Genomic DNA, 24,128 nt, shown 5'->3' with positions numbered 1-24,128 from the left:
CACTTCGGCCTGGCACTGAGATACTCAAATGATACTCGAAGTTTACTCAACGATTCCTTATTAATTTCAATACATTTAAAGTATGCCCCCTCTGTAGGGATAGAAAATTGTTATTAGAGCCAGAACATGACTTGAAAACAGGACGTTTGGTCACCCTATCATAGTGTCCATATTTTGTTAAAGACGTGGTTTTTGATTTACTGAATGTATTTGTCACATTCAAAAATGGTGCTGTACGAGAAGTTTCCTGAAAAGACAAGTCTTATATTTTTCCTTTTTTAGCATTCAACTCAAATATCAAAAATAAAATTGTCATACTCTAAACCATTAATGATCTTATAAACCTTGCAAAGAATGAAATCCAGTGTTTTCAAAGAAGTTTAGGACATTTTATGTGGGCCTTCTTGTTTATGTACATTAATGAATCCAATGGAGCATTAGCTTCAAAAGTTAATTGTTCAGCTCTGCATCTTCTGAAGGATGCAACCAAATGGTAGTGCATTTAAATGTCTTTTTGGTTGGACAGCTGCAATAATTGCACTAGTATGAAAAGCAATTCATTAGAATGCCAAATATGTGCGACTTAATTGTGCCTGAAGAAAAAAGAAAGAAAACACCACTACACCCAAATATAGAACAGTAAATGCAACACATCTTTATTGAAACTCTTGAAGCAATAACACTTTACAAACTGAGAGTCTGGGAGCATCTTTAAAAAACAATGTACCAAAAAGAACCATTTTTAGAACCAAAATGAATTAGTGTGAACGAAACAGTGGGACAGAAAGAGAAACTCCCAATCTTGGACCAGCTGTGGCAGGTTTTTGAGTTTTATTTAATAAAAAAAAGAAAATAAATTAAGTCTTTCAAGTTCACAGGTATCTGTTAGAAACATGGGGGAGCTTTAAAAACTTTTATCAGCTTTTCTGCTGAATTATTTTCTCCATTTTAACACGTCAGAGTTGGCATTGTATGATCAATTCCAAGGAGGAGAGAGAGCGAGGGGAACAAAAGAGGCAGGACATATGCACTTCAGTATGTGAATGTTCACTGTGGTCCAAATGTAAGGTCCGTTTACAAGACTTAAGACCGCATGGCTTGAGCGTTTCCTCGAGCGACCCCTCGAGTCCCTTGGCCAGCACCACGTTTATAGTTCGGTTGGTAACCATCCTGTGGAGAGACAAATAAGGATTAACAAAACTAGACTTTGACAGGGTTCCCACTCTTTCTTGAACACCAGATTCATGGACTTTATAAAAGCACCTTTAATTTTAAATCAAGCACAAATATGATAAAGGGGAGTGTGCTACTGCCAATATATCAAACACCTACTGTACCTGTGTCTATCATTAATGCAGTAACGCTAAGGTATATACACTGACAACTAAAATACAATTTCCAATTTTATAAAATCCAATGAGGAAAGAGGCTGTTGTACAAGAGCGAGCGAGTTTTTAACGAGAGATGCAGTTTGTATCTCTTATTCCTGCTTTTAACATTTATTATTTCACACTAGTTTTAGTTTTTTTTATAAATCATTACTTAATTAAAACATCAAAATATAGAGATAATATTGTATATGAATTTTCCATTTAAGTGAAAAGATATGGACAAGTTAATTGTTAGTCATTAAAAATATGCAAATTATTTATTAAATCACCTGGGGCCTCATTTATAAACGTTGCGTACGCACAAAAGAAGGCGTACGCCACTCTCTAAGCAATAATTGGTATTTATAAAAAGCAAACTTGACGGGAAAATGTGCGGTCCTTCACGCAAGCTCTGACCCAGGCGTACGCACAAAAACGGGTGAAATGAGAAATGGCGACACCGTCGGCAGATGGAAGAAACACGTGAAAGTGTGTGAAACTGTAGACCGTTGTGTAAAAAAAATGGCAATACCGTCTCTCATAAATAACATGAAGACTTCAAAGCAAGTCTTACAATTAACAGCCTACACGAACACCCGTTTGATCGATCTGCAGTGTAAAAAACAAAATCAAACGAAAATTACAACAGAAATGCAAAAAAAAAAAAAAAAAAAGTGAAATGTTCTGCAATCATATTGGCATGTTATGCAATTCATCCTCATAAATATGGTAAACAGAACGAAATAATGTACAAAACTGATACTCGTCAATGTGTCCGTCTGGCGGAGCAGATATAGATGCAATTAGATAGACAGATAGATAATTAGGGAGATATATAGATAAATAGATGTATTAATTGTCCACTGGGGAAAGTTGTTTTCATAGTAAAAATTTCTTCATCAGCTACGGAATCATGGTATTAATGCAAATGCCTTTAGTTTGTTTTATTTTTGATAAAGTAACGTATGACGTTTGTCTCAAACATTCAGAAAGCTGCAAGAAATTACATTTGCACTGAACTATTTCCCATTTCCACTTAGATAATAGGGATTAATAGGGATTCCCCAATAATTGCCGGCAGTCTCTCATCAAGAGGGGTCAGCTCCGGTGTCCCCTTTCCCCACCCGTGGCAGACACACTCTGGCGATGGAGCGCTAGACGCTTTTTTGCCTTGACTTTGATGTCCGACCATTTCTTTTTTTATTTCGGCTATGGTTTTAGTTCGGCGTCTGCAACCTTTTGCCACTCAAGTGCCTTTTTGGCATTAGTAATGCCCACACTGTGTCACTCCAAAAAAATAATTTCTACTTCACATTGAGTGAAGTTACGTTTTTTTGATTTTCTCTCTGTATTTGCCATGATTTCGCAATCGATGAATATTAACTTGTGGGCGTTTCGCGGACTATTTATGGGCAACTATTGGCGTGACATGAAGCCGCAAAAGCTGCGCTACATTTAGAATTGATTGTGATTTAAGGGAAAACTGTGTAGGATGTGCGTGCGCACGGTTTTATAAATCCGAATATTTCTGTGCGTACGCACGTCCTATGTTTCATCCATACGCCACTTCTGCCGCAAATCCTACGCAAAGTTTTATAAATGAGGCCCCTGAACATGTACCATTTTAAAAATCAATTTGAAGGCTCTTAAGACCTGCACATATATTTAACATGTATATAATAGCTGCCCTTATAACGGCCCATTTCAAATGTTTACGTGCTTTTGTTCGTTTTATTTTTTGAGCGGTGATGAAATATTGCTCTTGTAAATCTAGAAAGTCTAGATCTTTAAAATGCATCCAAATTACAGCAAAGCGCAACCGTACGGTGCTCTGCAGGGGTCAAAAAGGTATATAAACTTTTTGAATTTTTAAGTGATCTCATCTTGAAAACTCAGATGTGGATTCGGATGGCAATTAAATTACCACATGCCCTTGGTGCTTGTCTAAAAACAGTAGGTAATTCGGTCAGGGATTTTTACGCGGGTGGTGGGAGAAAAACACTTCGGGCAGCAATATAATCAAAGACTAGCCCCTGAAAATGATAAATACCTTACGACCCCACGAAAAACTATTACCGTCCGAATAGGGCATTTGACAGTAGATGGCGCTTCTGCAACAGCAGAAATATATTGAAATAGCTTCCTCCCGTAATGCTGTTTTGTTCTGGCTTTGGCAGCGTATAAAGGCCAATTTTTGTAATAGCACCATGCTACTCTAACAAAATGCAGTTCATGCTTAAATCAAGCACCTATGTTTGTTTTCAAGTACTTTCCAGGCCTTGAATCCATGTGTCTGAAATTCAAGAACTTTCAAGAAGCATGGGACTAGAACAGAACAGTAGAGACAGTTATCATTTTCACGTCCTGCGCTACGTTGTTTAAATAGCAAATGCACCCAGGACACATTAAAAGACTACGTACAACCTTTTTGGACCATGCGCCTGGCACACCAACCATTTTTCCCGTCGTTAATTTAGCAAAAGTGGATTCAAACACGCTAAATGCACTTGTGCTTCAGACCATGCGCTCAGATCATTAAAATAGCGCCCTTTGTCTCAATATCCATCTTACCCGCTGATAGTTGCCGTTGGAATAGTCACGTGGCGTACTGAACTGGGTTTGTCCATATCCAGAGTTTGCAGCGTTTGAGAAGGGAGGGCGATAACCATCATATCCCCCTGAAATTAATAGAAAAACTCTAATGATTCATTTATGATGATTTTAATGATCTTCTAATGAAAATCGCTGTATACAACAACTGCAAACACAATGTTGTTCCATACCTCTGAAACCATTGGATGGTCCTCTGTAGCCGTTGATCATACCACGCGGGTTACGAGGACCGCCACGAGACATCCCTCTGCTGTTGTAGAAGGACTGAGCCTGGCGGCTGAAGCCATTGCCCTGGACACCGGGCTGCTGGGACATGGGCTGGTGGCCAGTGGAGTTTGGGAGTGACTGGTCTTGAGAATGGAAGGCACCAACCACTGTTAAAAAGGGATAAAACCGCTGAATCATACATGTTTATGTAATGGTGCGTTCACACCAGACGCGAATAAATTGCGCTATTCGCGCATAGTTGGACGCTTGAACATTTTGAGTTTACTCGCTTCATTCGTGCGACATTCACTTCACAACAGACGCAAATTCGCATCATGGGAGGGGCTTCTGCCAGGCGGTTCGTCTTGTTGAGAAATGACTGACATGGGCTGTGTTTACACATCTTTTTTGTAAAAATACTACCGTTAATGTGTGAAAAATAAAACGTAGTTTTAATACTTTTTCAGGCAATAATGTAGTTGTTTAAAGCTCAAATCTGTGGTTTATTTATAAAAAGAGTGCCTATTTAAACATTTTATCTGGCGTTTTCAGAGTTGTGAGCTCCAGTGGATCAGCGGCGCTCCGCGCTCGTTAACCCCAGCGAGAGCAGCCTTTCCTCCGCCAGTCCTTCAGATATTTGCCGCTGGCTCTGATGTCTCTGTGGTGTCGAGCTATAATTTGTCTTGTGTAGATGTAACGGGCGATCTTTGGTCTCATGGATCTATAATTTGTTCCCTGGCAAATCGTTTAGGCTGAGGGCAAAGTGAAGATTCATTACTTTATTTTTAGGCTATAACTTTACGTTACCGTTGTAGCCGACTAGCACTGACTTTGGAATGTTTGACTGAATTGTCTGCTTTATTTCATGTAAAGCTTCTTATACCTTTTACTTATACTTTTGTATTATTAATAATACATAAACTTGCATTTAACAAAAATAAATGGAGTTGTTTCTTGTCATTTAATGTTATCAAAGTGATAATCATATGCACACTTGCCTGAACCAGATATTAATATAAACCAGATTTTCTCCTCATTGTTGTCACTACTAGAGCAAGCTCCTCATTGGTTAACGCGGCGTGAATATCCACCAAAGTTCAGATTTTTCAAACGCTCAATTTGCGCGAATAGCACCGCAGAATGTCTATTCGCATCTTGGGATTGACTTAACATATAAATCACTCGCGCAAAACGCTTCATTCGAGTCCCTGTTTGAACCCACCATTAGTGTTCACATGTATATCAGGGGAAAACTATTATAGACGGATAAACAGCTTAAACATGTTCATGTGTGTACATGTGCATGTAATTTGGTGGGCTATTAAAAATAATTAATTATTTTTATTATAGACGGGGACAAAACGTTTTTTCATGTACAGACGACAACGTTGTCAAAATGATCCCTCTTCACATGGATCCACGAAATCAACTAAAAACGCTGCCAGTAGTTGGCAATGTCATTTTGTAAAGAAACGTCATACTTCTATAAACTGACATGTAATGTGTGCACATGACATTTGTGTTTTTGTAGTTTACAAGGAGATGATAAACGTAGTTTTCAAAAGCTTGCGGTTTCAGGCCTCCAAAACGCTGTTGTCGTGTAAATGAATGGCCAAAACCCATAAAAAGTTGTGTTTTTAGTTAAAAACGGCATCATCTATAAAATATTGTTATCATAGACAGGGACCAAACAGCTTAATCAAATATGTTTTAGTACATGTAAATGGTGTATAAAATGTTACTATTAATAGTTTATTACATGTTTGTTTAAGTGTAAGTGTGAGTGTGAGAGTGTGTGCACATGTATATTGGAGTTAACAAAATTAACAACAACAATTTTTTTAATATACAATTGTGCACATTCAAAAGCTATAAAAACATTTGATTCCACGGTTTTATCCGCCTGCATGTGTGCGTGTGTGTTTCCCCCCCCCCATTACCACTACTACTACTACTACAGTTAGTGTTGCCACAATGCAGGCCACAGGAAAAAGTAAAATTTCACATAATATTGGCTCCAGGGCCGCTTGCTTCCATGGGTCCATATGTTGAGCAGTGCTGATATACAGGATTATATTGTGGGTATTAAAATATATAATGAGTGATTCTGAAGATTTTCCTCACCAGACTGGAGCGGCTCTGGTGGCATGTCCGTCTGCTCCACAGGGTGCTGCGTCTGGGTATTAAAACCCTGGCTGTAGCTATTCTGGTATTGGCTGGCCTGCTTCATTGAGTCCGTATCATTAACTGGTGGGACAGGCGCATTAAGGTTGAACACCTGTCAGGAAGAACCGATTGAAGATAAGTGAACATGTAATATTAAATTATTGCCCGGTTTCACGGTCAAGGCTTAAACTAGACCCAGACTAAAATGCTTGAGTGCTTTTAACTGAAACAACTTGCACGGACATATCAGAACACAGTACCATTGTTTAGTCTCAAATAATTTTTTTTAAAATGTTTTTGTTTATAAAAGCTACTTAAATGTCCTAATTGAACCAAATTCTAATCCTGACTTAATCTAAGCCCAGTCTGTGAAACCAGGCCAAACAATATCCAACACATCTAGTCATTTTCATTGAGGCATGTTACCGTTTGCATGGACTGGAATGGGGCTGCGTTGACATTGATGCCGCTGCTGTGCAAGGGTTTGGATCCAGGCTGGATCACCTGTGTCTGGGAGGCAGGAGGGAGCGCTGTAGATGGAGGCGGCTGCTCTGTCAGGGGCATGGAGGCCTACAGAGGACAAGTGATATTTTGATGCCAAAAATAATTTAATGCACTCTTTGAAAGCTCATATTATAGCCACGTAGTAATACAAATAAATTGGAGAACTTTCAAGAAGCGATTAGAGGTTTGACAACTTGCCTGAATGGGATCCATGGAGTCGGTCTGTGGTCGTGGATCAGCTGTGTGAGGGGACTGATACATTGGGGGAGGTGTGGAGAAGGTTTCTGGCGGAGAAACCATGGAGATCTGCAGAGAAAGTAAACTGTCAAACTTGTCTTTACACATACATAAAGTCAATGATCTTATCTTTAGTTTCCAGCCAGTTCACCAAACTCCTTTTCATCCAGAAAAACTTGGCTATACTCACTTGTGTGGGTTCAGGCTGAATGCCAACAGCTGGAGGCTGCGTGAGACGAGACTCTGGGTGAGCTGTAAGTTGAGAAACCAAAAGCCCAGTGTGTTAGGGTGATTACAAACGCTTATCCCACAAATGCCCTGATATACTCCTGGTAAAGTGTTGTTTGCTTGGAGGTAAAAAGTTTGATACCTTTTCAGCCGTACATGGTTACTGAACAATGTGTAAATATGTGCTGCACAATATACTTTCAATAACAAAAACGACAGATGGTTTCTTAACTGCTGTTAACTGTCTCATCAGTTTGCACTTGCTTTGCAATTGAGCACTCCAGTTGAAACAAGTCACATTTATTTTAGTGTTGTCAAAAGTACTGACTTCAGTACCAAGTCGGTACTGAAATTTAAAAAAAATGACGCTTTGAGCGCTGGTAAGCTGGAATCATAAACACCTCTGACTGTGCTTACAATGATCAATGCACGGGATGACGCATGGAATGTATGGTATGAATGATATGTATGGTATGTATGGTATGAATGATATGTAATGTTTTTACTTGTGCTTGACCTCGATAGACTGAGCAGAAGAATTGAACTATAGAAGATTTACACAAAGGTGGAGCCTCAGAGCTACACCTATTACATAATTACTATGGACCAATAGTAGTTCAAAGGCGTTTACTAGCCAAACAACTTGCCGTTTCGATCTCCCTGTTCAAAATGTCATCATACCAGTTAAATTTGATCAGTTTGATTTTGCTTTAAAAGGGACAGTTCACCCAAAAATTAAAATTCGGTCATTTACTCACCCTGACGTTGTTCCAAACCTGTAAGAGCAGACATTGATGGACCCCATTGACTTCCACAGTATTTTTTTCCTACTATGGAAGTCAATGGGGTTCACCAACTGTCTGCTTACCAATATTCTTTAAAATAACTTATTTTGTGCTCAACAGAAGAAAAAAAAACTCATCGTTTTCGTTTTATTCGTTTTAACAACGATTCGATTCGTATCACGATTTGAGGTTGTCGATACGATTCAAGGACGATATTGGTTAATTTACAACGATACGATCTGAAACGATTCAGTGACTTGAAATCGATTCAGTAACTTTTAGCCAAAAATTGTGTGACTAAAAAAAATTATTATCTGGATACTGGTCAGTGCAGGTGAAGTTTCCTAGATTTCTTTTGTTTCTTGTAAGGGAATCAGGTATAAATTATTTATGGACATAAACAAGTAAACAACAATTAATGGCAAATGCATTCAAATTTTATTTGAATTAAGTGCAACCAACAATTTAGGTTGAATTAACAGGAAGTTAACCTTTTCTGCTCTCATTTTCAATATTCAATACATTTTCAATAAAAGCACAGTAAGTGCAACCAACATTTCAACTAGGGATGCACCGATCCACATTTTTTCACTTCCGATCCGATCGCGATACCTGAATTTGGATATCGGCCGATACCGATACTATTCCGATACCAGAGCTGTGTTTGCTTTAATATTATTATCATTATTGTTGATTTTATATGATGCTGACAAACTCCACTCAACAGGCAAGTATATGTACATAATAGTGACCCAAATTATCACGGTTATCAATTTATAATCAACAAACAAAATAAATCAAGCAGCTCCAAGCACTTTAAGCTAGATTCTATTGGATTTTCTTCCTTATAATGGCCGTCATCAATGGCAACGCATAATGCATAAATCTCTAATATTATCTCTGTAAATATATTCAAGCAATATTCTCATCAGTGTTCTATCAGCTATGACACATTTAAATCTAGCATATTTTGTGTAAGAGCCCATACAGTATCCTAGTGAAATAAAGCATATATTTTCATTATGATTTGACTGTTTGTTTTATTAAATATTAAAAATCCAAAAGGTGTGCATCATACCTAACACCTAGATGAACACTTTACTGTCAGTTTTATGACTAAGTCATTCTCTTCAAATGCCATTTAAGTTAGAAACTTGTATAGCCTACAAATGTTTTATGTAACTTTAGAGACGGTCCCTAGATTCACGAACGTCAAGCCAACCTAATGCCAGTCATATCAGATGCGCTATGGTTCTACTGTGTTTTGTTTGAAACTATTTTCGGTGCTGAAATATAACAAAAACAGTCCAGCACTGTATGATGAATAAATCTCCTGCGTACGTTACAAAGCAAGTTCATCTCTGATTTCAAGTGAATGAGAGCCGTGCGCGCTCTGAACAAAACTCTGCTAATCTGAACGCCTCTGATCATAATATTCATAAACTCAATAGAAACACGTGTGATTGTTTATTATGCGCAACGCGATTATAAGAGATGGCTTTTGAGAAGACCATAATAAAGTTAAGTGGGTAGTGTGAGTGTTACACACCACAGCCGAAATACACGCAGATGGCGATTGTTAATATCAAGCCCTGATTATTATCTCTTAAATGTCACCCTAGTCTTGTCTGAACTGAACTGATTTTTTAAATGTTTGATTGCGTTCTGTGTGTTGTACGACGCGAAGGAGCTTCCACCTCTCTGAATTACGGTTTTGCAAACATTGTCTTGCTCTGCGGTTAGGGCTGCTCGATTATGGAAAAAATCATAATCACGATTATTTTGGTCAATATTGAAATCACGATTATGTAACACGATTATTTCACATGACTTTGGGAATGTGTTGTATTTATTAAAAATACACCTTTCAACAATTCAATTGAAATTGTAACATTTGTTGTACTTTTTGAACTATTAAAATAAATAATATAACATGTATTCGAATCAAAGTATAAAAGTATTCACGTAAAAATGATAACCACAAATAAATAAGATCAACAATATGGTTCGGCTAGATATGCTTTTCATGTTCGTCTAACATTAGTTTTCAGGTACAGAAATGTATCAAATGTAAAATAACATTGCATATTTGAGTGCATAAATTAAAGATTAATCCTATTAAACTTACAAAAGCTATTCAATCAAGAGCAGTGAGTGATGTCCTTGTCTTTTGTTGTTTGACATTAAACAGACAGCAGTAAAGGCTACTGCCCCTTTAAGACCTCGCGTCTTCTTTATCGACTGTATAAAGTTCACTTAATGCATATACAGACTATGTCTGCTAAGATACTCATCAAGATGGACATGTTGACATACGTTTTGTGTGAGTTTGTCCGTTTAAGAGCAAGACTTGAAAGAGAACTCAATATTTGCGCGCTGAGAGACGTGTGCGCGCTCTCGGATGAACGCATAGAGACACATTTTCTCACAGCGCGCGCGGCTTCTCATTCTAAACCTAAACCCTAAAGCACTAAACCCGGGTGATGACGGTGAAAACGACTGGTCATATTCGAAAATATGGCAGCCCTCGCAATCTCGCATGCATTGAACAAAGTTTACAAAGAGAGAATTATTTGAAAAATATGAAGGAAAAAAAGGACGTTTACACGGCTCCCCTGCTCTCGTCAGTTTTTGTTTCTTTATTAGATTGTCATTGGTCACTCTGTTTAATTTTCAAGTGGTTAAACAAATTCGTGGTGTTCCCTTGCGTCACAGCCACTGCCATGTAGCAAATTTTAGCATGTTTCTGCTCGTCGTCTGATTCCTCGAAGCCAAACTGTTCCCAGACAACGGAGTTGGTTTTGCCTTTTTTGCTCACCAAACGCTGCTGTAACTGCCCTCCTTCTGCCATCTTTACTCGCGCCGAGTTTTTAAATTCCAGCGGATGATATGCACACGAAACTCACGTCCTGAGAGAGATTTGTGGGTTCGGGAGGGGCGGATGTGCGCGTGCGCGTTTCATTCAGAACGCAAGGCAAAATAATCGTTTTTTCTCGATTGTACTATTTTGGTGATCGTTGGGAGGCAAAATCGAAATCGAAATTCGATTAATTGCACCGCCCTATCTGCGGTGTTTCCAGTGTGAAGTATTTCCACGCACAATGCTGGCTGCTCAATGCTATCCTGCTATCTGGCTGCAAACTGCGGAATGGATTTCCTGAGCGGGGCGTGTCTCATAACTGTCCGTCTCATTGAGCCGCGCCACCGTTCAGGAAATCCATTCCATAGTTTGCAGCCATCTAGCAGACAAGCCGGCGGGAATAACTTTGAGTCATTTCAGCAGACAACGTTAAAGCGCAGACATGGCTCATGGATATCGGATTTCTCCGCAGGTTGGATCGGGAAAATCCAATACGTGAATTAAGCTGGTATCGGTCCCGATACTGGATCGGCCCCATCCCTAATTTCAACAGTAGGTTAACCTGCTACTTCTGCTTTTGTTTTCCAACATAAAAATATTACAATATTAATATCAAAAATAAAGTGCAACTAACTTCTCTTTAGGCTTAATTAATAGTAGGTTTACCTGCTACTTTTGCTGTTGTGTTTCAACATTAAAATAATATAAATACAATATTAATATCAAAAATAAAAAAGTGCAACCAACATTTCTTCAGGTTGAATAAACTGTCTTAACCTGCTATTACTCTCAGTTTAATAAACAAACAATATTTAACAAAAGATAAAATGTAACCAACTTCTTTTCAATGACTCTACAGATTTACCGATTTTTTTTTCCAAAAATATCAACTGATCAACATGATCTGACCGCTGAACACTTCTCTGTGCGTTCACTATGTCGCCAGCAGTACTAAAACTCGCTCTGCTGGCACACTGGTGCCAGGAATGCACAGGTAACATTTAGCAAGGGTTGAAAGTACAGGTAGCTGTTTCTCCTGGTGGCTTGATAATTTCTCGCTGGTTGGCTTCTCCTCTGCCATCCGCCATGCTATGTTTTGTTTTCTTAGCGCTGGCTGCTGCTGGTGCATGGCGATGATGTCACAGATAGGCAGACTGAATCGAGTAACGTTTAACGCCTTTATCATTAAAAGTGCTAAGAAAAAACATCCATTTAAAGTCTGACGTGCTTAAATCCAACGCCCATTATCGATACAATCGATTGATTACCTTTTAAAACGATGTTAGATCAATATATGTCGTCTGGAAGGCCAACTTGCCGAGCACAGATCGATGTAGTTAGATCATAGGAATATAAATCGATACATCGATGTAGTAGATGAATCGTTACACCCCTAGTATTTGTTAATTTTTTTACCTCTTTTCAGACGAATGTCATCTAGTATTCCCAGCGCCATAACTTCCGGCGAATAAGGTCAAAATACTGGCGCGATCAAAGATATATATATGTAGATGCCTCATTCGACCGATCCACGCAGGCACTAATGAGGAATGTATATATATCTATGATCGTGCTGGTGTTTTGCATGTATTTTGACCTTATTCACCGGAAGTGATTGCGCGGGGACGGCTGATGCAGAGCCATAGAAAAAAAACGAAATACATTTTTAAATATGGATATTTTTCTTACACAAACACATCGATTCGCTTCAGAAGGCCTTTATTAACACCCCCGAGCCGCGTGGAGCACGTTATTTGGCGGGCCGATGCATTTTTTATGGACTTCAAAAACAGAGCAACTATTACTGCCATTATAATGCTTGGATTAGCCAAAACATTTTTAATATAACTCAGATTTTATTCGTCTGAAAGAAGAATGTCATATACACCTCGGATGACTCGAGGGTGAGTAAATCATGGGCTAATTTTCATTTTTGGGTAAACTATCCCTTTAATGCAAACTGTACAGCCATGTGGTGCAAGTATTAACATACCTGGTTGACACACCATCGGAGGCATCTCCATATTTGAGGCTGGCTTCATAGGTTGTGCCGATACAATAGCCGGATCAAAAGACTGTCCATCAAAATCAAGCATGGAGTCCTGTGAATGAAGAGGCGGTTTAGTATGCATACAAACATATGGCACAAGAACAAACCTGGAAAAGAACCCACCTGCATGAAGTTGTATGGACCCTGCATCTGTGCCATGAGATCCTGAACCACCTGCTGTCTAACCACGGGGTCTGAAGGGGGTGTTGGAGTTACTGTGGTCAGTGGGTGGGGCTCTGGGACATCAGGGGTAGGGGTGGTTTGAACCGGCTGCTGCACGGAGTTAACCACCTGTAACAGAACCAACAGACTTTAGAAATTATCCCAATTACACACCAATCCAGTGGTTGTCAACCAGGGTGCCAGGACCCACTAGGGGGGGCATCAAGATATTTCAAAGCATAAGTTAAGACAAAATATGCCAAAACAACTAAGAATATATACATTTCTTCCCCCAATCTTCTGGAATTCTACCAATTAGTTATTCAGTCATTTCAATTTGAATTATTTTAGTTACTAATATATGGACAATTTAACAAAGTAAAGGTTTAAATATTGTGGTGAACAGTGGGTTGCTTTGAACTCAAAAAGGGTGAGAACCAATTATACACTAATCTAGAAATATGGACTTATTTTTCCCTTGTTTCATATTTTGGGTATAGAGCGGCTTACCTCAGTTTCCGCACTCCATTCATCTCTTTGCTCCTTATCGTCAGTACTGTATGTGCTCTCCGAAACAAACTGCCTATTTACAAACTAGAGAAAGACAAAAGGTCCAGAAAATTATTGGTGATCAGGGGGAAATTCAACTTAATTTTTTTTAAAGATCATACAAATATAGGGGTCAATCATACACATTCATTATGTCTCTGAGGCCAACTGGTGACTTAAATCACAGCAGCTTTGTGGCAATGCACATTGGCTCCCCAAGGGTTACACTTGGGGCCCGTTCACACCAAGACGAATATTCAGAGCAAAAATAGTTTGAATTTGGTGCTGTCTGATAAGCAACAGTGAATACAAAAATCTGAACAAGCGGCGGTCAAAAAAGGAACGTTTTTTGGCCAGTGCGGTTTTGTATATGCAATTGTGGTATTTCTATAAGCACCACCAACTGTCAGAGAGAATAAGCATTTTCATTCTGAACATTTGTGCTGGTGTGAAAAGGCCTTCAGTTTCAATAAATGCGCTTTTTGGACTGGGTAGGAAAATTTGAGTTCTCAATTACATTTACATTTTCATAGTACAATGAGCATGAATGTCAGAAGATCCAGTAAAATGACCCCTCAAAGCTTGCATTTCACAAGGCCTGCATTTAAGCAACTTGTCTCACCTCTGTCGCCTCAATTGGAATGGGTTCTGCATACTCTTCCGTCATTTCACCCTCTGCTAGGAGACAAAGGTCAAGCTCTCAGAAATTAGTATGTTTCGCAGCGGTTTCAGAATGAGTCACTCGACTGAGCTAGAAGTGAGATTTACCTGCATCAGGAGGATGCTCCTCTGCTTCAGACACTTCCACCACAGCGGTTTGCTCCTCTTCCTCTGTGCAAACTCCGTTCTGATGAGACTGCACTCGGTCAAAATAGCCGCTCTGCAAAACCCGCTCCAACGTCTCATTCAGTGCTTTATCTGAAAGAAAGGAAGCATTTACTCTACCGTTCAAATGTTTAGTGTCAGTAAGATTTTAATATTTTGAAATTCCCAAGCTCACCAAGACTGCACACACTTGATTAAAATACAGTAAAAACTGTCAGTGAAATATTTAAAATAACTTTTCGAATTTTAAAATGATGGTAAAGCGGAATCATTACTCCAGTCAGTGTCACATGATTCTTCAGAAACCATTCTAATATGATGATTTGCTGCTCAAGATTATTTTCTTCTCAATGCAGCTTAATTTCTGTGGAAACATTAATTTTTTTATTTTAGAATTCTTTGATGAATAGAAAGCAGAATTAATTTGAAATGGAAATCTTGAGTAAGAGACCAATGTGTCCTTGCTAAAAAAAAAAAAAAAATGCAGTCAAGTTCTGCCAGAAAAAAGCACTACATTTTAAAGCGGAGTTACTAAACAGTCTAAACTAATACTGCATAATGCCAGCCCAGCTGGTGCACAGCACACATGTATGCATTTATATGCCACGAGCCACATGATCTGCCACTGAATACCACTGACGGAAAGTGCTAGAAGCTTTCTAAGTCAGGGCTTCTGTAGGTGATAGAATATTTATTTATACATTGGTTAAAATTAAATCACCCCTGTGAATATAGAAATATTATAATGTGCTTTTTAACTAGCCATTAAAATCAAGTATCTTTCACAGTCAAGGGGTCACAAACACATGCATTTGGGCTTAATTGGTGCACAAATTCAGCTCTTTTTTTCTAAATTAACAAAAAAGGTCTAGGTCCTCCCTTTGTGTGGCCTTATAAGCAATGTTCCCTCTAATTTCTTAAAGCAGCGTACAGCGCATGTAAACGCACACAAAAGTGGTTTCATCGTGCAGTTATAACTTAACTTTAATGTGCCATTTCTATTTTATTTAACCATTGATGTAATGATATATTAAATAAAAAACAGTTAATTCAGAAGTTACTAAATTAAGCACATTTTACAGTGCTGTTCACTGTAGTCTTCTTTACTAAGAAATACTATTAAAATCTCCCCCAGGACATTTCAATTCTTTATAATATAATATATGAAAATAATTAAGCGGTTACACTGAGATGGTTGTTAATGTGTTTTTGTAGTCATTGATTGGCGACAAGGATCCCTAAACAATCCCCTTGTGAGATCTATTCTTTATTAGGCTAACACTTTAAATACAATTATAATAGCCTATAATATAAAAACTAATGGAAATATTTAAACTGATAGTATATTATATGTTTAAATGCTTTGATTTGTTAAAAAAGTAATTAAATAGATCTAATAGCTAAATATGTTCAAGGGAACATGTGAACTCTTTTATAGTTATCTAAAAATCACTGAAACCCAAACCACACACACATCTATTTAAACTGATGTGTGTTACTTTGGTGTTTAGAGTTTGAACGCTACACTTGTGGTGGGTGTAACTGTAAATGTTTTGTTACCGTGCAGAGTCCATGATCTGTTATTTCCACCACTTAATCAAGCCACTCTTCTTTAAAACATGTTCATTTTATCTTTGCGTTTCTCGTTGCCTCTCATTTTGAACTATTTGGACCGAAAACACGACTCACTGCTGCGTGCTCACACGTGACATCATTGTCTTTCTATGAAGCCTGTAAACCGCATCCACCGGTTCTAACACGATAGCGATATGAACTCTATAGCGGTAGAACAGAGCACTGCAATTATTTCTCATTTAAACTACAATCAAATGGATTTCTCCCCACATTTCGCACCTGTGTCTATCGTCTGCGCGGCATTTTATCATTTCTGCGCACGCGCGCAGCTTAGAGGGAGCATTGCTCATAAGCATGTTAAGATGAAATGTTATACATGGGTTTCCTCTTAAATACATCTCATCATATACAGTGAAAGAAAATATGCATTCTAACTCGAGCTAAAAGGCTTCTCTATAACACCGATACGAGTATTTACAGCTCACTAATGAGAGGTCTATAACCTGGTTACGGATGGCACATTTGGCATTGCTCGAGGATCTTGCTGCATAGAGTGTGTCATGTTTGCTGGGAGTGACGAAAGGCTCTCAAGGAAAGGAAACTAACCATGAGCATGCAGTCGCTCATTTGGAGTAGAGGTCAATAGACTGAGGTTAAGAACAAATTCATGCGTGTATGCACATGTTGTGAATCAGGCAAATTTGTTTTTGAGAGAAGTTCTCCTGTGCACACAAATATGAATTCATTCATGCAATTAGTGAATATCCTTAGAAAGCTTAGAAGATGGATCATGAGTAGTTGCATCTATGACTTGCTTTGATAAACCTTTCAGTTTATCAGTTTCTTTCTTCTGTTGAACACAAAAGATTTTTTAAAAGAATGTTGGCAACCAGACGGTTGATGGTAGCCATTGAGCTAGTTGATGGTAGCCGTGTTTTTTCCATTCTTCCCCACTATGGAAGTCAATGGCTATAGTCAACAGCTTGATTACCAACACAAAAGATGATATTTTAAAGTGTGTTCAACAGAAGAAACTCGGACAGGTTTGGAACAATTTGAGGACGAGTAAATCAACGACGATCCCTTTAAAACCCACAAAAACAAAACAGTATGCATCACAAATTCATAACCTATTATTACCATTTACTATCAAAACGTTAAACTTCTTGTGCATAGACCTAAAAAGAGTTTAAAAACTCATGTTGACATACATGTTGTGCCTGCCACAGGCTTGTCCTTCCCCTCCAAAAGTTCCCATAAGTGCTGTGATGCTTCTTGATACTGGTCAGTCAACCTGTGTGAGAAAAACATTCCATTATGAATAAACTTCATCCAAGAGATGATCAAAAAAAAAATTCTAATTAAAAGAGCGGTTCACTTAAAAAAAAAAAAAAAACAATGTTGTCGATCAATGTTTATGTGAATAAACACCTAAATTAAACCAGTTCATATAAAGCAATCACATCTCATCATAAGATTTGGATTAAACTTCCCTCATCAAATCTGCCTTCATATTTAGATTTCTTTTATAAATGGCTTTATTAACTTTTTTAAAGCGGTTATGGTGAAATATGGACTTTTAACATGGGGATAGAAATCTCTCGTTTCATATCTTCATTTAGATATCTTCACTTGTGTTTCAAAGACAACAAAGTCTTTTGGGTGTGCAACGACTTGACAATTTAAATTTTTGGGTGAACTAACCCTTTAAGTCAGTGTTTCTCAAATCCAGTCCTTGGGACCCAAGAACGTTTTAGATGCCTTTCTATTATACACACTAAAGAAGTTAAGGAGTTTTAATAAGGTGTTTTAATTAGGGAGACATCTAAAATATTCTGGTTGGTTTGTCCAAGTTGCCTGGAGTTGAGAAACACTAAATTAATCTTTAAAATCTTGCTGGACACACATTGGCAATTGACTGTTACAAAGACGCTGGCAGAATTTAAAACATGCAATGCCACTGTTGAGACCTCAAGCTGTCTAAAATGTGTTCCACAATGCATCTAAAACTCTCAATTCAAGGAAACTTCACATTGCAGTTGGTAGAACAAACATTTTGTTTGTTTACAGCATGGTTTACATTTGCATGCAATTTTCAGAAAGGTGGTCAGGATTGAATTGACAGTGTATTTCACCTGATGTTTTGGTCACGTTCAGGCCCCACAAGCTTGTAAAACTCATCCAGGGAAGTAAGGTCACTCTCAGTAAGCAGCGAAGGTCCTCCGGCTTCTTGCAGAAGCTCTTGTCGCACGCTTTCATCCCCAAGTCGATCAAGGAGGAACTGCAGCTCCAGAACCCGTTTAAGCCTTTTCTGTTCCACATCTTCACGCTGGAGCTGCTCGCGACGTGCCATTTTCTTAATGGTCTTCTGAATCTATCCAAAGCAATGGATTGTGGGAGATATTCTCACTGATGCATATAAACAAGGGGTGTTCAATCCTGCTTCTCGAGGGCCAGCATCCTGCAGAGTTTAGCTCCAACCCCAAATGTCGATAGGCAAGTTGGAGCTAAATTCTGCAGGACAGTGGCCCTCCAGGACCAAGTTTGGATAGCCCAATACTGCACTTGTGCTCATAAAAGTGTTTTCAATTTATTCCTATGTAAGTTCATAGGGATAAATTGGAAATGCTCCCTCTGCTCCACTTGTTTCACGGCAGCGGACATCCGTCATTCATTAACATGGGCAGCGGCAAAACACTCGCTGTTCACGCTCCGCAGACGATTGCAATGTGAAATGGGCATAAAAGGGAGCATTTCCAAAATGTAAAAATGCAATGAAAATACAGGTATCGTTGCTCAGTCTCAGCAAGTACTAAAAATTAAAGTATCAGTATCTGACTTGTTCTGGAAAAAGTGGTATTGGTGCATCCCTAAATCCAGTGAATTTAGTTTTTTGGATCTATACACATTCTCAGCACAAAAACAAACTGCGATACCTCAGGATATGAAGAGAGCAAATTCAATTTCCATGTACTCACTTCTTGACCCAATGCCAAAAAGCTCTTCTGCAGCTCCCGTGCAAACTCAAGGTTATGGATTACCTCCTGGTACTTAGACAGGGCTTCCTAAATTGATTAAGAAAAAGAACAGAGTTGAGGAAATCTGAAAGACAACTGAGGGATGACAAAACATGCTTGCCTTGTTTACCCACCAGCTGGTCCTGGTTGAGACGTTCCCCTTTGCTGTTCCTGGCCTGATAGTCATCAAGCTTGCTCTGCAAGACGAGAAGTGAAAAGAAAATATAAAACTTGAAAAATAAACAAGTTCTTTAATAAAATGACATTACATTGCTCATGCTGAATTGGTCGCCACAAGAACATGACAGATAAACCATCTGATCAGGTCATTCATGTCACATGATCCTTCCGAAATGCTTCTAATATGTGGATTTGGCGTGCGAATGTTGAAAATAGTTGTACTGCTTAATAATTTTATGGAAAATGTGATTCTGAAAAAAAAGTATTCTTTGATGAATAAAAAGTCACGTTATTTGTTACATTTGTAAAATGTCATTACTGTCTTTCGATCAATGTATTGCATCCTTGCAGAATAAAAGTATTAATTTATTACAAGAAAAAACACATTAGAAAAGCCCAAACTTTTAAACGGCACATAACCAGATTTCAATTATGAAACAAACTTCAATTCAACATGGATCAAGACTGAGGACTTTGTTCCATAAAGCTCCAGCATGTGGTCGAGTTATGAGGGGGATTATCCCATTTCACCGGGTCCATGGGAGAGGACAAGTTCACTTTCCAAATGCACAATGTCGGAATCAGGACGGACAAATCTAAACGTCACAATTTTTGGAATTGAATGAAAGATTCTTCTAATGCAATTCATACGTCGTTGGAAGTCATGACGCAGCTTACTAAATAAATTCCTAAAAAGTAAAAATGACGGTCACTATTCACTTTATGGAAAACAAAAATCATGACTGTCATCGTGTCTTAAACTGAAGTGTGCAGCATTATTCAATGTGTTGATGTCATTTCCACTGAAACCAAGACAGAGCAGGACTCCTCCCCTTTTTTAAAATAGCCAATAGCGTTTAGTTTATATCAACACTTGTCCAGAGCCGTTGAGCTCGGTAAAGCCACAGTTTCCTCCTAATCTCAAACCGTTTCTCCTCCATATCGCTTTAAAATACGCATTCTGTGAGGAATTCAAATAGATCCAATACGTTTTCTGGTCTGCAGCGACTCATATGATCCGCTCTGTGCTACCGTGTCTCTGGACCAGAGCTGTGGTGGTTTGTGTGACATTAATGTGAAAACAGACTTCATTCACCCCAATGAAAAGCATATTTACACTGTCTGAATCATCCCATATATAGTGCACTGTGCCATTCACTATGTAGAAAACGGTAAATGTGTGAAAGAGTGATCGATTTTAGCTGCAGCTTCAGTGTCTATTTGGGGGCGGGACGCTTCAGATTCTAGAGAGCATTTGATTGGACAGAAATTCTGAGGAGAAGCGGTGCAGAGTGATGTCATCCAAATCCAGGGCTCGACATTTACGCTTGTCCACTTGTCCGGGACAAGTGGATTTTTTGAAGGGGCAAGTGAAAGAATTTTAATTGCCCGACCGGACAAGTATCCTGATTGAAACGTCAAAAACAAATTATCTAGGGAATCACCAAAATGCAAGAATAATTCTGCATTAATTTAGTGTAGACTAAGCGGCGATCGATAGTGGATAATAATGAGCTGACGTTAACAAGGTTGCATTGTTGACACTCACGCAGCCTCTCAAGGAGAAATCGAAAACAAATTAGCGCTGCTCACACAGAGAAACTCCGTAACAACCTGCTGTAAAAATTCCAAATGTGCAGTTGTTATATTTATAACATATGATACAGTTAAACATCACACAACCAAGAGTGCCGTTTTCCTGAATACCATCACGACTGAAAATGACACTGATATCATACGCCAGTTCCATAAACCAAAAATCAAGTCACTTACATTTTAGATGCACTATTCACTGTTTTTATTCTATGTCAGCAGCGAAAATAGTTCCAAACAAAGATCACAGCAGAACCATAACGCATCTCACAGCAACAGCGTGTTACTGAATGATTCAGAGTTTGAATGAATCGGTTGAATCAAAGATTCAATGACCTATTCGTAAACGACTCCCTCATTCTTGAACGAATCATTAAGACTGTCACCTGCGCCTCCTACTGGCAATTTAGTTTCATGTTTAAACATTCTTTAAAACATTTCTTATCTGAATATTCAAAAATATTTAAAACAATCTCAACATTATTTAATGCAGTTTTAATTTTTCAGTGCAAATGATTTAATTTGATTGGTAACAGCCCTATAGTGTCTTATTCTAGTTTAACTTATTGATCAAATTAAAAATTAAAGCTGAATCATAGCCTATATTTAATAAGATTAGGGGAAAATGCCTTTTATAAAAAGGTAAACTGAATCACAAATATGCAGATTTTACAAAATATGTCAAAGCTGATTGAACACAGGTGAGAATATTGCTTCAGAATAAATTATATTTACAACAACAAAAAAGGCTAATTTTTGTGAATGACAGATTTACTTTAAGCACGTTAACAGGTTTAACGTCGAGCCCATAAATTATATTTACAACAACAACAAAAAAAATTCCGGAAAGGCACATTTTTTACTCTGACAAGTGAATGACAGATTTACTTTAAGCACGTTAACAGGCTTAATGTCGAGCCCTGAAAATCATCGGTCAATATTGGAGGAAGCGAGAGACTTAAGTTTTGAATGCTTATACATTTTGAATGCTTATCTTCTAAATGCAAATTGACATTGGAGCACACTAGCTTATAGATAACAATAAGGCTAAAATTCATACTAAAAGCCAAAAAAAAAAAAAAAAAGTAAACTTTGATTTCATGGGGACTTTAACATCTACTTTTGTGTTCCACGGAACAGAAACATGAGGGTGATTTTTTTTTCCTCAATAACAAAACATCCATTTTCTATAAAAGCAATAATCATTAAGATAACAAGCAAAGCCATATTAAAGCAATATGCTGCACTGTCACTATGTTAAAAGTCTATCGTGCGAAGCTCAGAAACCTGCAGGATCCAAATGCGCTTACAGCATGTCCTGAGGACACACCTGCCCGTGACCCACTAATCTTCACAAACCCACGCAAACACAAGCCCGAGACCATCCAAAACATAAACAACTTTACATGCATTTTGCGCCGACTGTTTCCCCATTTTTTTGCACGCTGAACCTGTTTTAGGACGCCATGTTAGCTTTATCTCCATGTGCGTGCAAAACGCAGTGATCACAACAACTGACAAAACCTTGAGGAAATAACTTTGCTGCATCACGGAATATATAGAAAAGGTAAACAAGTGGTCATGTACAGGCATATGTCAAGAGAACAGCAATAACGACAAAAGTTGAGCGGCTAACATGCTAAAACTACGAACACGAGACGGTTAGCATCTGTGCTCGACACAAAGAACAGTGAAAGGGGCAATATTATATAAAAGATGCTGGGTCATATAAATACATACAAGTAGCGTAATGCTTTCATAAACGCTCAATACGCCTGGTTAAGAAGGTTTATGCAGATTGTGTGAAATAAAAACAACGAATGGCCAGGGTTGACTGGAATGAACTCTGAGTTCGGGGCAATTAAAACTTTATCAGTGTATGTCTGTGGTAATAGCTGTTATGCTTGGGTTGACGGTACCTTTTTCTTCTCCATATTGCGCACTTTCTTTTCAAGAACCACCAGCACCTGCTTCATGGCCTCGGACTGGGTTCCAGTCAGCTGGTTGCTGGCTGTGATTTGGTTCATTGATCCGGGAGCGGATCCCAAGTCTGGGCTGGCAGACTTCACAGTCCTGGTGCCATTTGTTGCCGAAGGCATCTAATCATGGATAAAGGACAGGGTTTAGTTACTGAACAAACCAATAACAATTGTGGGGTGAAAACTAAAATGCTGAGTATCAGAAGTCGAAGCAGAACATGTGTGATCGACGATGGTTTCGTTTTCGATCATATCACTCTTACGATCAGACTGACCAAAGTGAGATACCAAGTGTTAGACAGTAACAAAAGCATATCTATATTTAATTATTTAGGTTTGACTTATACTCATAAGTCCACTATATAAAGAAAACATACAGGCGAGATTTTTCAGCAGGTCATGCCAGGGCAGTAGGATTATTAAAATCCTATCCAAATACCTCATTTATTTGTTTTTTATATTAAATCAAGCTCGTTTAGTGTAAACAGAGGTAACTTAGACCATTAAATTCCAACACATTGTCATAGCAACCCATTGTCCGCATTTCAAACAGAAACTGTCCAACAGATCATCAGACTGTATATAACGTTCACGTCAGTGATTTAAATCCATATATGTGCTCACCTTTATGCGCAATATGTCCACAATTGGGGGAAAAACTATCGTTTAGAGTCAAAATATGCCGAAGCGTTAATTGTGTTGCTTTTATTTTCTCTTCTAATTTACTATGGGATCCGCCCCGCCGGCCTCACCGACAACTGAGAGCGACTGAAAGGCGAGGAAAGTGGTTTATAATAAGGAAGGGCCCCGTTTAGAGGCGACCGCGATTTTGCCTGTAGCCAATGTACATTTATACGCAGTTTATCGTAACGATTACTGCAAATCCGACCAATATACAACAACAAAATTAAGATAGCTCATAGCACGTATAAGAAAGAGTCGCGAAATGATAGGAAACACTAATATTTTGTTCAGTTGAAAAGCAGGCATACGATGACCTCCTCATATGGATTTGTGACTGAGCGCGTGTGAAAACGAACTGGCTGACTTTATATATAAAATGATTGTAGAGAATAAAACCGATTATTAAACATGTGAAATGCTGTTTTTATTGTGGGGCTGTGTTTTATTTTGTTTCGCTGATAAATAACAAGCATTTCTAACATCATTTTAAACTCTTTAGACGATTCAGCAACTATTTACTCTGTGGTTTAGTCTCTTAACAAAA

The 24,128-nt window shown here is 38.4% G+C and overlaps 1 protein-coding gene across 2 annotated transcripts; it reads right to left on the bottom strand.

The window, feature by feature from the left end:
• Positions 1-630: 630 nt before the first annotated feature.
• On the bottom strand, positions 631-23,677 carry caprin1b (cell cycle associated protein 1b). Of its 2 annotated transcripts, none has more exons than XM_079825187.1 (18): positions 23,525-23,677; positions 22,841-23,020; positions 19,283-19,345; positions 19,110-19,196; positions 18,267-18,505; positions 17,343-17,425; positions 14,500-14,649; positions 14,354-14,409; positions 13,693-13,776; positions 13,144-13,311; positions 12,964-13,072; positions 7,288-7,349; positions 7,059-7,166; positions 6,783-6,926; positions 6,315-6,468; positions 4,154-4,357; positions 3,942-4,048; positions 631-1,170 (listed from the first exon to the last, which is right to left on the bottom strand). In XM_079825187.1, exons 2-18 carry the CDS (start codon positions 23,018-23,020, stop codon positions 1,084-1,086), a joined length of 2,085 nt encoding a protein of 694 aa, XP_079681313.1. In that variant the 5' UTR covers positions 23,525-23,677; the 3' UTR covers positions 631-1,083. The 2 variants fall into 2 exon arrangements, with proteins under 2 accessions (XP_079681313.1, XP_079681314.1); XM_079825188.1 differs by having other exon boundaries at positions 14,354-14,406; positions 23,525-23,666.
• Between the last annotated feature and the right edge of the window lie 451 nt (positions 23,678-24,128).

The sequence above is a fragment of the Gobio gobio genome, assembly GCF_949357685.1.
Source record: "Gobio gobio genome assembly, chromosome: 9".
NCBI lineage: Eukaryota > Metazoa > Chordata > Actinopteri > Cypriniformes > Gobionidae > Gobio > Gobio gobio.
This window is presented reverse-complemented; position numbering and strand designations above follow the sequence as displayed.

Bases quoted from the DNA above. Each gene is read 5' to 3' on its own strand.
- caprin1b (XM_079825187.1), bottom strand. From the start codon at position 23,020: ATGCCTTCGGCAACAAATGGCACCAGGACTGTGAAGTCTGCCAGCCCA. The intron at 17,426-18,266 runs GTGAAATACACT...TTTCTCACACAG, and splicing joins GAACGTGACCAAAACATCAG to GTTGACTGACCAGTATCAAG. The intron at 13,777-14,353 runs GTGAGACAAGTT...GTCTTTCTCTAG, and splicing joins TTCCAATTGAGGCGACAGAG to TTTGTAAATAGGCAGTTTGT.